The 13559-nt window shown below is 36.2% G+C and overlaps 1 protein-coding gene across 2 annotated transcripts in view; it reads right to left on the reverse strand.

Annotated features, from left to right (window-relative positions):
- Positions 1-13559, reverse strand: part of LOC141529740 (uncharacterized) — a 178111-nt gene that overhangs the window by 132451 nt on the left and 32101 nt on the right. Inside the window, exon 1 of one of the 2 annotated variants that reach the window (XM_074246423.1) lies at positions 9904-10229. The exons of the other annotated variant lie outside the window; for it this stretch is intronic. Coding sequence (XP_074102524.1) covers positions 9904-10001 — 98 coding nt within the window. The 5' untranslated portion in view covers positions 10002-10229. Of the gene's footprint in view, positions 1-9903; positions 10230-13559 lie in introns of those variants that run through there. 2 annotated transcript variants of the gene reach the window in all.

Raw genomic sequence — 13559 nt, forward strand, 5'->3', positions numbered from 1 at the left:
ATTTCACCATTTTATTTTTTTGAGTAAAAATTTATGAAGCAAGTGGAAGCCATTTTGTGTCGCGCGAGTTCACCACTGCGTGACGAGCGAACTTTTCACGGTGACCGACCTCGGAGAAAGGGTGTTCACTGTACAGTACTGTTTTAACCCATACTATGTCATTGACCACGTGGTACTGGCATAATGGAGGCGAGTGTCTGTCGGACAAAGAATGGAACGTACAGTTCCATTTTTAATTCCAGGTACTGATGTGTGTTACCGTGGTTCAGAATATTCAGGGCAATCAATTTCGCGATTAAAAAAGTTACTTACAATTTTAACCTTGATATAATTCGGCGGCAATTAAAAATTGACAACAACCTTATACATTATCATAAAACGTATATTTATTTAAAAACGGAATTCATTCTCCTCGAAAATACTGCCAAGGTGAATCGCCTGGCGACTTTCGACCATTCGTACCCGGGATTGAATACAAAGTAAACGAGCCGAGTTAGAGTCTGCTGGATGGTATATGTTATGTAGGCATTCCGTGAGATGACTGGCATTGAAAATTGCCTTTAAGAGTCGGCCGCGCTCGCCTCTGTTGCGCTCGCGACGATCAGAATACCGACGAAGATGGCCGCCATATTAGGATCCCCTTCTCACACAACTCGTCCTCGTGTCACCGAGGTACTCGGTAGGTAGGCACACTCGGCTCGTCGCGGGTCTTGGTATACGCCTACGCGATCTCCAAGCCGCCGAGAAAGAATCACCAAGCTGAGGGGAGGACATCTTCTGTAGATCCTGGGCATGGTGATGATTCTGCGAGGACCGTTTGAAGTATAACTAACAGTGACGGGCTCTGATTTACAAGCTCTGTCTCCGTCTCACACTTTTTTTCTCGTAGACGTTCCCTCACGTCAGGTCCACGGTTAGGAATTATTTACTCTTTTTTTTCTCTCTATTTTCTGCGCCCTTTCGCCGAATCTCAGAGAAACTCTAACCATCGGAATCTTGGAATGATGACGAGGATGATGGGCATCATGATCATGATAAGGCTTAGGAGGATGACGGTGGTGATGCAAGTGTAGAAGCGTGAACATTCGCGGCACGCGTGTGTGTCCAATAGGTAGATTTATCGCCTTGTCTCAGATGTGGACTCGGTCGTTCAATGATAGCTCGAATGTTTCTCGATGAGACAGACACCAGAGAAGAAACGATCGTTGATGCTTGGGAGTAAAAAATAAAAGCTAAATAAATCGAATGAGAGGCTGAACCACCCGGGGTATTTCCAAGAATGTGCGTACCATCACGTACCACGACAAGCTTTTTACAAAATACTAATCTAAATAAACCAACAGTCACTGTCTATAGCGCTATTCACATATAAGATACTACGTACGTACATTGCCTACACTTTGTGTTTTTATATAAATTTATTCCGGCAATTTTGAATAAATACACTGTTTACATACGGCCTAATCATCATTTGGTTTTGAAAATAAAATAATTTGTTCATTGTTATCTTGGGAAATATTTAAAATTATTTTTTTAAATTGCTCGGTACAATTAAATTACCAATTCTTATTGCGATTATTTGGATAAGAAAATTTAATCAGCGACACAGGGATAATAAAAATAAAGTAAGGTAATTTTAGTGGTTAATAAACGTCAGTATGAAAAATTTGGGGCCTCACATGAGAGAATAAAAGGGCTCGGGGGTGTGGGATACATCAGCGACTTGTGTACTGTGGCACCTGTCTCTTCATGGTGCTTGGATACTTTAGCTTTCAGGGGGTTAAAGAGCCGAACGAAAATATAATGTATGCACCCTTGGTTGGTAGCGTACTGAGCTGATGGATGGAGTTTACTACGGCACAGTAGTTAGCCCAGAGCCACCTGAACCTCCAGGCTGCGTATAGTAGGCCCGACAACAACACCATCATCATCTACACCGGGTGTTTTATTTTTCTCCTAAACTAAATGTTTATTACAAAACAGCCGCGATGTGTGTGTATTATATTATACATTAAGTTAGGTACCTCAAGAGCTAATTTATTTGATCCGACTCCGACGGCAGAACCTCTACTCGTACTTATATACTGGGTGTAATGTTAGCCCGTACACCCACAGCCGGACGGTTATTTTAAAAGTTTCACATAATAAAACAGCTTGGCAGTCCGTCGGTAGCTCAACTTACGGTCAAAGTTCGTTACTTGGATTATTAATGATAAACAAACACATTTACAGCTGGTTGATGTCGATACAATGATAAAAAAATTAATTTGAATCGAAAGAAAATTCTTGAACCAAGAAAATTATTTAAAAAAATTTTTTCATATTGAATTTAGAACAATTAACTTAAAGCAATAACAATTTCTTAGCTAAAGAATTTTTTAGGTTGATTAAAAATGATCAAACTTTGCAAAATAATTTTTTTTTGGTTCAAGAATTTTTACCTTGAATCGAATTAATTTTTTTTATTTGGTGCATAATTATTCAAACAAGATTAAAAAATAATTTGATTCAAAAAAAAAAATATCTTGAATTAAGAAGATTACATTAAAGAGTTTGATCATCTTAAGAGGAAAATTTTTGGATCAAGTAAAATTTATTTAAGCCAAGAAAAATGATCAAACTCTTCTGTGATTTTCTTGTTCTAAGATTTTATCTCTATAATCCATTTAATTTCTTTTATTAGTGTATCATCTGATATTAAAAGAACGGAAACTGAAGTAAAGTGTGCAATTAGATGAGAATATTAAACACGAATACAAAGAAACATAAAAATACATAAAAAATTCCCAGAAAATGAACGCGAACGACCATCAATTGAGAAGAAAATTTCTTCTGTTCAGTTGATGACAATTGTAACAGGTTCGAGTCCCAGATATTGTTATTATGCATATGATATAATATAAAAAATAACAATACAAACATACAGTACTTAAAAATCGAGGTGATTATTTTCATTCCTAGTAAACAGAGTAGAGAGTATATACTAGTGAATGCTAGCTGAGACAGTGGATGAGGATGAGGACACAGAGCGTTGATCGCTATCACATGCCGCTTCCCACTGGGGTCTGATGCTCATACACACATAACAGCGAACGTCGTCGTCGGCGGCTTCAGTGCTTAGACCATTCGTGTTTTTTTCTTAATGATTCAAGCAATTAGCCACGCTTAATGCTCAGACTTTATTCTCATTCTACTAATATAACATTGCTGTCGTAGAAATAGTAGTAGCACAACGCCATTTCCCGGTCTCTCTTTACATTTATATTTTTTTTTTATTTTATATACAATAATATACAATAATATACTGTATACATTTGTTAATTTTATTTATTCTACCAGAATATTACGGTGACACTGATTAACAACAGAACGCGGTGTTTCTACCGAGTAACATAAAAGAATGATTTATTTATTTTGTTATGGATCGTGAATTTTTAAGAATTTATTTTATGTAATTATTTAATACCGAGCATTTATTTTTTGCAGTTTGAGATTGGTTACCTTAATATAACATACTTGCATTACAAGTAAAATATAAGTGCCCGACAAATGATAAGCCTTAGCTACTACCGTATTACGTGTACTCAAAAATATTCCTAATAAATTTATTTTACGTCTTGGGGTGTAATATTACAATACTGAGTATGATGTGGAGAGTGCTTTTGAATGTTTATGATAGCGCATTATATATATCTATATATATGTGGATACATGTTATAATATATGATATAGTGGTACGCAAGTCTCGCGATAGTTATGCAACTTACACAAGGGAAACATAATTTATACGAGGGAGTATAACGGTCTTGTTGATTGTTACCAAGAAATACCGATGCTTGTACTACACACTTTATTTTGCGTTCCATAAACTTAATAATAACACGATAATACGTGTATACTTAATACTTAATGTATTATTTTTTTCAGAACAATTTAATGTAATTTCAGCTATTAAAATTGCTTGCAATAATTAAATGCAACAAATTCAAATAAAATAAAAAAAGACACAAAATTTATGTATAAGCGTATGGAACAAAAGTAGATCTACGGCATTTATTTTTAAACAGACGGCACGTTACAACAGAGTGTCGTCTGAAAGCGGATTACCGACGCACTCTTGCCTGAGAAGTCTTACGCAAAAGCAGCTCTGCTCGGGAAAATTCAAATCGTGTGTTGTATATTGGAATGGGTCGCATCTGCGTCATCAAGGGGATCGTGAGAGTTCACAGTGTCATAAGACCGATTGTCGTTGTATCGTCAGAGACGACAATGGCGTGAAGAGTCAAGAGAGAATTAGACCTGGCTATGGAGTACAGCGCTCTGCTCTGGTTATATTCTACATACGTATATTCGGCGTTGATAGTGTGGAGGAACCAAAACGTTATACACCGCGACTCACTGGGTATTCTACTTGGTGTATTGTTATGTTAACGCCTCCAGAGTAACAATCGAAACGGGCACAATAGAAGATTCCCTCTGGAGGTTTTACGGAAAGACGCGGTACTCACGGAAGAGTAGAAGGGGGTGTTATCGTATTATCGCAATGCGGCGCCTCGATGTCCGGACTTACGTGCGTTTTATTTCTCTATACTTATTCTTAGTTTTTTTTTTATTAAAGTGTTCTGTACTAATATATATCGTCGAGGTTACGTAAAACGGTATCAGAGTGACCAGCAAATTTATTCAACTCTTAGTTTATTTTTAAATATTTATTCTCGCTCCATTACTGCTTACTTATTCATTTATTTACATTTATTTATCGAGATTTAATCATTTAAATATTAAACTCAATCACAGCACTAAATGTATAAAAAAGCGATACGCGAGACAAAATTTTTCGACGATAAAAAAATAATTCGATGGTGAAAAAATAAAATAAAATAGAATTAAATATACCGAAATGATAAATAGATCGAGTGATGTCGAGGATCAAAAGAGATTGCGGAATTGGCTTTGAAATTCGGCAATTTCATCCCCAGCACAATGAGCAACGGCAGGGTGTTAGTTTGGGGCAACACAAAACTCTCTTCCTCTTTATTATATACAACTAACCCCCATAGAACATAGAAGGCAGAAAAGAGCCGCTCTGTATCGGAGAGACGGGTACCGGTCGCCGCTCGTGACCGAGAGCCACGGATGGGTGGTGAATATGCAAATGTAATTGATATTACTTTTTAAATATTCCCCACTCTCAATCCCAACCATCTTCGTTTGTTTATATTTCTCCTCTCTCTCTCTCTCTCTCTCTCTCTCTCTCTCTCTCTCTCTCTCACTCTCTACTCTAATATACACTCTAAGTGTAGTAGTGTGCTTTACCCCGTTCTTAGTGAAGGGATGAGACGGTACAATCGCCTTGAACTTAGCTCCAATCCCGACTCCGGATAAGTTGAGGTAATTAATAAGCTCAACTCCCTAAAACCTACTTTAGAGCTCACGGTTGTTTAGTAGTTGAGCTATCACAGTGTAAGCGGGATAGCCGTTCTTTTTCTACCATTAGCGAGTGTTAAAAAAAAATACAATCATCTATATTACTGGTAGTACACCGAGAAATTAGCGTTGTTTTAAAAATTCCCAGTACAGTAGTTACTTCAACGCTAATTAACTTCACCCGAACCCCGGGTATTAGCAGTCCAACTGCAACAGTTAATCGTGACTCTTACTTTTTTTATCCTTGGTATTATTCACCTTATATATATATATATATTCTCAACTCTTACAATTAATAATATAATACTATTACATATACTATTATAAAATATATTAAAACAACGTTTACTCGATGACTTGCTTCTTCATTTCCCTCATTTCAGCCAATTGTATTTCTCGAGCACCGCACTCTGAATACTAATAAGTAATCATCACTTGGAATAATAATTAATAAATAAATTAACTGAAGACTTACAAGGAAAAAAGTAGCTATGAGAAAATTTTACAAACAATTAAATACTTCGATTTCAATAATTTATAATAATAGTATTACATTTTCCTGTGGCATTTAATACACCTTCTTCCCATTCAATTTACCATAAATTTAATTTAATAGATTAAAAAATTGAATCCACTATTATAGGATATTTATCCTAAGACTGTTGCTGTAATTCCAGAAGCATGCTCCGAACAAGGAAGTGGTTATTGTTCGTGCAATAACTACTTCATCTTGTTGTACCTCGAGAGTAAAGACAAAGATAGAGACAAAAAGTAAAAGAACATAAATATAAATACATACTATATGCACAGATAGTATAATACTTGTGTATGTTAAACAAAAACCCAGAGTAAGAGTATTACTGTAAGGACGAAGGCGTTGGACATTAATTTTCAAAGAGAATCTCTTTGGATTCCAAAGCAAAGGTTTGCACGCCAGCCAGCCAAATCGGGTATGTCTCGGCAACTTTTATTTTCTCTGTTATGTGTATAACACTCTTGTACGCGACTACTGTTAGTGGAGTATCCTCGGTAGAATATATAGCACCGAGGATGCTGGAACGCGTGTATATGCACCAACCGGTGGACTCATTTTGGAGTGGATATAAATCTCCTGGACATTATTATACGCATATCGGGTGTATGCATGTGCTAGCACTCCACATTACAAGGTGTCTACATGAGTTTATATCCCATATGTGCATGGTGTTAAAAAATAATTCGACGAAAGGTGCCGAGCCAGCGTCTTTTCACCGTGTTTTATGCATTACATGCGGGAAATAAACACAGTGCATAAGGGTGTTGCCAATAAATCTCCCGTAAACGAGTACTAATCCTGAAAAATCTTAAATTATGATTATCGCTAACGTGATGTTGATTTAAAACCGCGATCCTGTTAGTTACGAGTGATTAAAAGTTAAAAGGGCTGACAGACATGATTATCACCCGCATGAAGACTAAAGACAGTAGGTAACCTGTATCAACAAACATCGCGATGGGACTTGGGCTCAGCACTTTACTCGTTTCAGCAAGTATAAGTTGATACAAGCAAAACCGGCGAGCTGATGAGGATAAGTAAGTTTCATCAAACGAGATGTCGTTCCCACGAGATATTAAAGAGCTACTGGTCCACGCGATTACTGGGCTGAGAGTTAAGTATCTTCTCTTTATAACTTCGCTGAAGAAGTACTTTCATCACGACGATCGACGTAATGTTGTATCCCTCGAGATTATATTCCGGATCTTGTTCTATCGGAGTAGAGTCTTTTTTAGCTGCTCCCGAGTTCTGTTCGCAGAGATTGTTTTTTTTTTTTTTTTTTTTTTTCGTGGTAAGTCCTATTCCTCCTCCACGGCCTCTTCTTCTATTCAGGTTATTCTTAAGCATTTATACCCTCCATTGGAGAGACTCCGACGATTGTATTTTTCTTTGTTTGGGCTCCTCTTCTTTAACTTCCGCGAGATACTCCAAGCTCTGCATGAATACCCCCGGGTATTCGTGGCTGCCAATAAGATTTATGGTAATCCGTTTTCGTGAATAATTGGGTGTATGTAGATACAACTGGATTCCTCTTCCTCTTCTTACTGAAGAATATATCTATATATTAATGCACTATACGCTCCTTAGACTCAGACTTACTCGTACGCTAACGGATTCTTCTCTAACTCGAGTAAGATCCACAAAAATAAACTCACCTGTTTATTTTTAATTCAAATTCATAAACATTTTAAAAATAATTATAAAATCAATTAACGCTTGAATTTATTATGTCATTAGTTATATTTTTTACCCATATGATACACCATAAAAATGTTGATATCAATTTAAAATAATAAACGATTAGATGTTTATCATTGATAAGTGTTGAAAATGTGATACAAATTAGTACAAATAAGCCCGTATGATTCGCGTTATGCTCGCTTTTCAATAAAGTTATTGTCACCTCGCGTGGCAAAATACACGCACTTATCACACTACTTGGCAATAAGAGTTTATCATCACACATATAACAGTCGACAAGTTATTAAATACAATAATTATACCCGCATCGTTTAATTCGTACTCCTTTCATAAGCTGTACATTATAAAGTATCACATATCACCGAACCTACCATTAGACCTTCTTGGCTATTGAATACATATCAGATGATTAAAAACCGCAATACATATCACGATCATTGATCTTTCAAATTAATGCTACAAAAAATATCTTGTTGTGTCTTTAATTGATTAATGATAATTTTTTACCGTCCTCAGCCTTGCCAATCAACACAAAATAATAAATATATCCAGCTAAGTGGCCAGCATTTTAATTTTGACTGCAAATCAGGTACTACGTGCACGCACTCGAATAAATATAGTTATAGATATAGATGTGGATGTATTTGTAGGAGTAAATAAGTTAGAGTTGCGTGCCCGTTGTAATTATGAGGTTGTTCTCTGTGGTAAATAGTGATGGCGAATCCCCTCGTAGTTCTGATGGATACCATAGAGTAAGCAGTAGGTAGGTATATAATAAAGAGCGAGGTATTCGGGCCATGCTGGTACACAGAAAGTGTATATGGTGTGTTCCCGTCACACCGTTGATTTCAACGCCAATTAAACACCCGCTTGTCAAGGAGACGGCCCACGATTCCCTACGATTCGTTGTCGCACGCGATGCGTTGCCTCCGTTATTATTACGTGTCATTGCCGCCCACGTAATGGCGATGCTTTTTTTTTAACGAGTATAGTATAACGATATAATATAACACTAAAAGTCGTTAATTCGTTCGCTTGATTGCCTTTTTTATAATTATATTTAATTTAAGATAAATATTGGTAGCAAGTTCCAAGTCTCAGCAAGACGGAGTAACGCAGCCAATTATTGGTCATTTGAATTATTTAGCTTTATTTTAATTGGTTTATTATGCGTTTATAAGACAGAATGTCTTATGTCTTAATTTATTAAATTATAAATATAAATATAAATTTTAACTTTCGGGTAATTAATTTAGTCGGAGGATATTTTTTGTCGTTGGACGGAAATTACGAGTAGAGAGAGGCGAATTTTACCGGTGAAAGGAATATTGTTGTGTTGTAAGTTATAAGTTATCCTTTTGCGTTTTGCAAGGACATTTTTCATTTAAACGGAATTGTTTTAAAAAAAACTGCGGACAGGTTTATGTACAGTAATGACGACTATAAACATAACACGGGAAAAAATAAATAGATGGTAGAATAATAAATAATAAAAATGAAAAATGAAAAAGAACAAGACGTTACGAGGGTACACGCGATTCGTGAATGAGCCGATGAGTGCGGATAGTGTTTAAGATTTAGAGAGTTTAAAAGCTACCCAAGCCAACCACCCAGCAGTCTGTTATAATAGTGCTGATGTATACATATTTATTTATTGTTATACTTTTATTGTTGGGCGCCGGATTATAGAGTAGTGAGTAAGGAGAAAGAATAGCGCGGGGGCGTTGATGCCTGAAAAAAAAAATAGCTCGGCATGTAGGTCGCCGCGAAATACAATAGGCGATAGTACTTGGAAACAAGCTGTGCGTGATTCGATAAAAGTCCCGTTAAAGTTGCGCACTGACGTTCTCAAATCGTGATAGTTCGGTTTACAAACATGCGACGGGTGGGCGGACGTATCCAGGTCGGGATTCCGATGAAACGCAACTTTGCTTCGTCTACTATTTTTTATTTTTATTCCACCTAGTGTAACAAGATCTGCTTGCTCTACAATTATTTAATTAATCATTTTATGTAATTTTGAGGATAAAAAAAAAATTATTCTCTGAAAAAAAAAAATAAAAATTATAAATTGTTCTTTTAATGATTATTTATTTTTTTAATGTATGTGAGAACTTTTCATTACCATAAATAAACAATCACTTTGAGAAAAAAAAATGTTTTTTACCCTCTCGTTAAACATTAAATAGAAATGCTTATTAGTAAGTGGAAAAAAATAAAAACATCGTTTACTGTATTACCGCATTGAAGATATCGAACGGATCAGTCGTAGCAAATGTCCTACCCGAGTGGTGGTAACTCTTGAGTGCATAGTCGCCGAATAAATTACATAAATCATTATTTAATTAAGGTGGCGAGCCAGGTATGAATAATAATCGTCGTCCGACAGTATATATCGTTTTTTGACAATCACTCTGACACACTATACTCGCAAAGTGACTTAAACTCATGCACGTTTACTTCATACCCAGTTCAATAATATAATAATAATAATATTGATTATGTATAACAAGTTAAAAATAAAAATGAAAACCCCTTGAGAATGACAGACGATAAAAAAATTAAAGTTAAAAAATCCCACCGTTTAAGTTGACTCGCGATGAATCTCACAGACTTATCTGTTATATAATTAAAATGCAAGTTGAGTGTTATTACTCGACACGAGGTACCTTATCGAACATATTTTACTATCAATAACTGTACATATATGTGTGTAATATATATATTTATACGCTAGTGTTAGTATACTAGTTGTCCTCGATAAATCAAACTGCTAATGCAATCGGCGTCAATGTGAAACGTTATGCAACTGTCTTCCTCCATTGGGTCGTTCATGTGACATGAAAATTATTCACAGCAAAACATCTAAGAATCTCAGTATCAGTACAAGCATACACACGTAAAGTAGCCACACAATTGTAAAAAAAAACATCAAGGCTCGCGAATGAACAACCGTCACTGCTAACTATGCTAATAGATAATTTGCTGTTAAATGATAAGGATAAGTTATCAATCCTGGATGGATGGAAAATGATCGTCAGCTGAAAGTTGGCTTTCAAACCTTGACAACACGATTAGAAATGTCGAAATACTGACAAAGCTTTACTTCACCAGTTAATAATTATATCTTATCAAGAATTGCACTAAAATAGCATAACTTTAAGACATTTCAATGTCATTTTATTTAATATTATAGATTCCTGCATTGAAATAGATATTTTGTCAGTGATGAATAAATTTTGATGGCCAATAAATGATGATTGAAGCACTAAATGTATTAATTTAAGTAGGCATTCAATGGGACATAGTTCGGTAAGAGATATTGCGTATGAGCTTTCACGCACTAACCCCCTCTTGACAATCAGCCCCCCGCGGAGTGCGTGACATTAGCTGTAGGGAGAGTGTTTTAATCACACGCAGTAGGGTCCTGTACCCATGGGACGGTTTTATTGAAATGCCCGGTTTTAGGCACCTACTTTATTACCAATGACTTGCTGAGTAGAGGCGACTGCAGAAATCTTAAACAACTTTTATCTGAGCATAAAATGATTTATTGTCAGATAAAAAAATAAAATTAATTAATTTATTGTTGATTCTGACAGTCTGCAAGGTCTCAGCTCAAATTTTTCCTCCTTTCTTTTCCGCGAGCTAAAAGGCTTACGATATGATATGTTTATCTACATACAGAGGCGTGTATGCATGTGTGTTGTATAGTCTACTCGACATTAGCTCATTCAAAGTCGCGGAAGCCATTTGCCAGGATATATAATGGGATAATTAACGCGCGAACCCACCGATCCGGTGGATAACCAACGCAGTCTAACACTCAAGTAGGAATCATGATCTCATACTCAATAATAATAAAATAAAAATTAATAAAATCAGAAGCGAAAATGTTGAAAAAAAAAAAAAAATAAAACTAATATTTTTAATAAAGTGTATTATACACTTTTACCGCTTCATTATTACGACAATCAAATTAATCTCAATCCTATAATCAACACAGGTCTCTTATAATTCACTCAGTAGTCCATTTGAAATGGTACAAAGTAGCAGAAGAATAAGAACTGCTGTGCCGAGTTGAAAAATAAAATAAAAAACGAATTCGTGAAAGAGAATAAACTTTTATTCTATTATTTATTTTTTTTTTCAACTTATTTTAAGTCTCGTTCCAACTCGTTTGGACTTGGAGGGCGTAAAAAGTCGGGCCGATGCATTCAGATGGGGTAGAAACACCGACAATGGAGTTCTAAAGAATGGGGGGGTGAATTTTAGGGGTTGAAAGACCGCGGAACGAGCTACAGTCACTCGCTCACCCGTCGGGGACATCGAGGCCCTTTATTAAACCCACCTCCACACTATTACTCAACAGTCTCTCTATCTCTATACTAATACACTTTACTTACACTTTATGTACACACTAGGAGCAGTTTCTGTCGGTATATGTGTGTATGGGCAAGTACGCATTTAAACTGGATAGTCTTCAGCCGTCAGACACCGCAGCCCTACGCTTATCCCGCCGAGACCTTCCATCATTTTAAAGCCCGAGCCCATACCGCACGTTGGCCTAGAATTAGACGGACAATTTCATTTAAACCCGCTTGTGACGATCGAGTCACCCGAGACACCTAATTTTTGTGACTGATGATTCAATTTCGAGTCGCATATGTCCGCGTTGCTGCTATAAAATTTAAAAAATTGTCAAATTTATCAAATTTTTGATAGATAATATTTATATGCATAAGTCTCGCGTGACAATATCGCTTGTTATGTCAATAAGATTTATTCCTTTGAATAATCGGTGTCTTATTTATCATTCGACAGGCGTTTAGAACAATAGACCGCCTTAAGTTCAAACGTCAATTCCCTGCATAGAATAAAATTTTATAATATCTTGTACTACAATAGTTGAATTACAACAAAACATATTCTCAGAAAAGGTTGTTGGCGAATGACTCGTCTAAAGATGCTACGTTCCGCAATGCGGTTAAACATCGCGCCTTGCAACATATACTCTCTATTTTTCGTTCGACCTTTCTTTTGCCTCCATGACTTTGTTTTATTTTTTTTCGCTGGGTTTTTAATGTGTAACAACATAAGTACACGTCGGAGGTTATTCCGTTCAAATCCAAGTGCAAATCTGCATGCGAGCTTAATTGCTCGCGTGCCCATTATATTGTACGTATATATCCGTTCCGTCGGATGTGTTACTGAACACTTTTGCGTTCCGCCTTAAATCACACTACGTCTCGTTTTTTTTTTTTTTTTTTACAACAAATCCGTTCTCAGAAGCTAAATTGGCCATCAATTTTTATTTTAACATTAAATTTTTCTTCGGAAACCCATTAGAGATAACGATACTAAATATATAAGTAATTAGCCGGAATATGAGTGAGCAAATAATATTTTTTCCCACGAAAATAATTGTGTATTAAAGCCGCGTGTACGTCAATCGTATCACGAATCGCATGATGAGGCCCTGACTGACGGCTGTGTACTGATGAGGTTATAAGGCCGCTCTGATGCCAAGAATAAAAGTATCAGATTCTTTTTTATATATCACATTATATTATAAGTGTATATTTATAAAGTATAGATAGATGTATAATAGGGATGAGGATAAGTATGAGCAACGTGGAAATCTGCCCGAAGCCCCTGGCCTAAAGCCAGACGAACTAGCCTAGATCGAACCAGCAATCACCGCGTAATAATACCGAATCACGGAAGATATTGCACATTTCCCAGGCGAATCACTGATATTCACGGTCTAGGATTCCCCGTCAGGGTAGTTTGGGAAGTCTTACTGTTTGTTGACATGCGATCTGAATTCGAGACCTCATTCCCTTCCCTCTATACCTCTATCTCTATCCTTTTTTCCCTTTTTCGCGATCCTCTT

Source organism: Cotesia typhae, unplaced genomic scaffold, assembly GCF_013202065.1.
Source record: "Cotesia typhae breed Kobodo isofemale line unplaced genomic scaffold, CoteBio_Ctyphae contig_48, whole genome shotgun sequence".
NCBI classification, from domain to species: domain Eukaryota; kingdom Metazoa; phylum Arthropoda; class Insecta; order Hymenoptera; family Braconidae; genus Cotesia; species Cotesia typhae.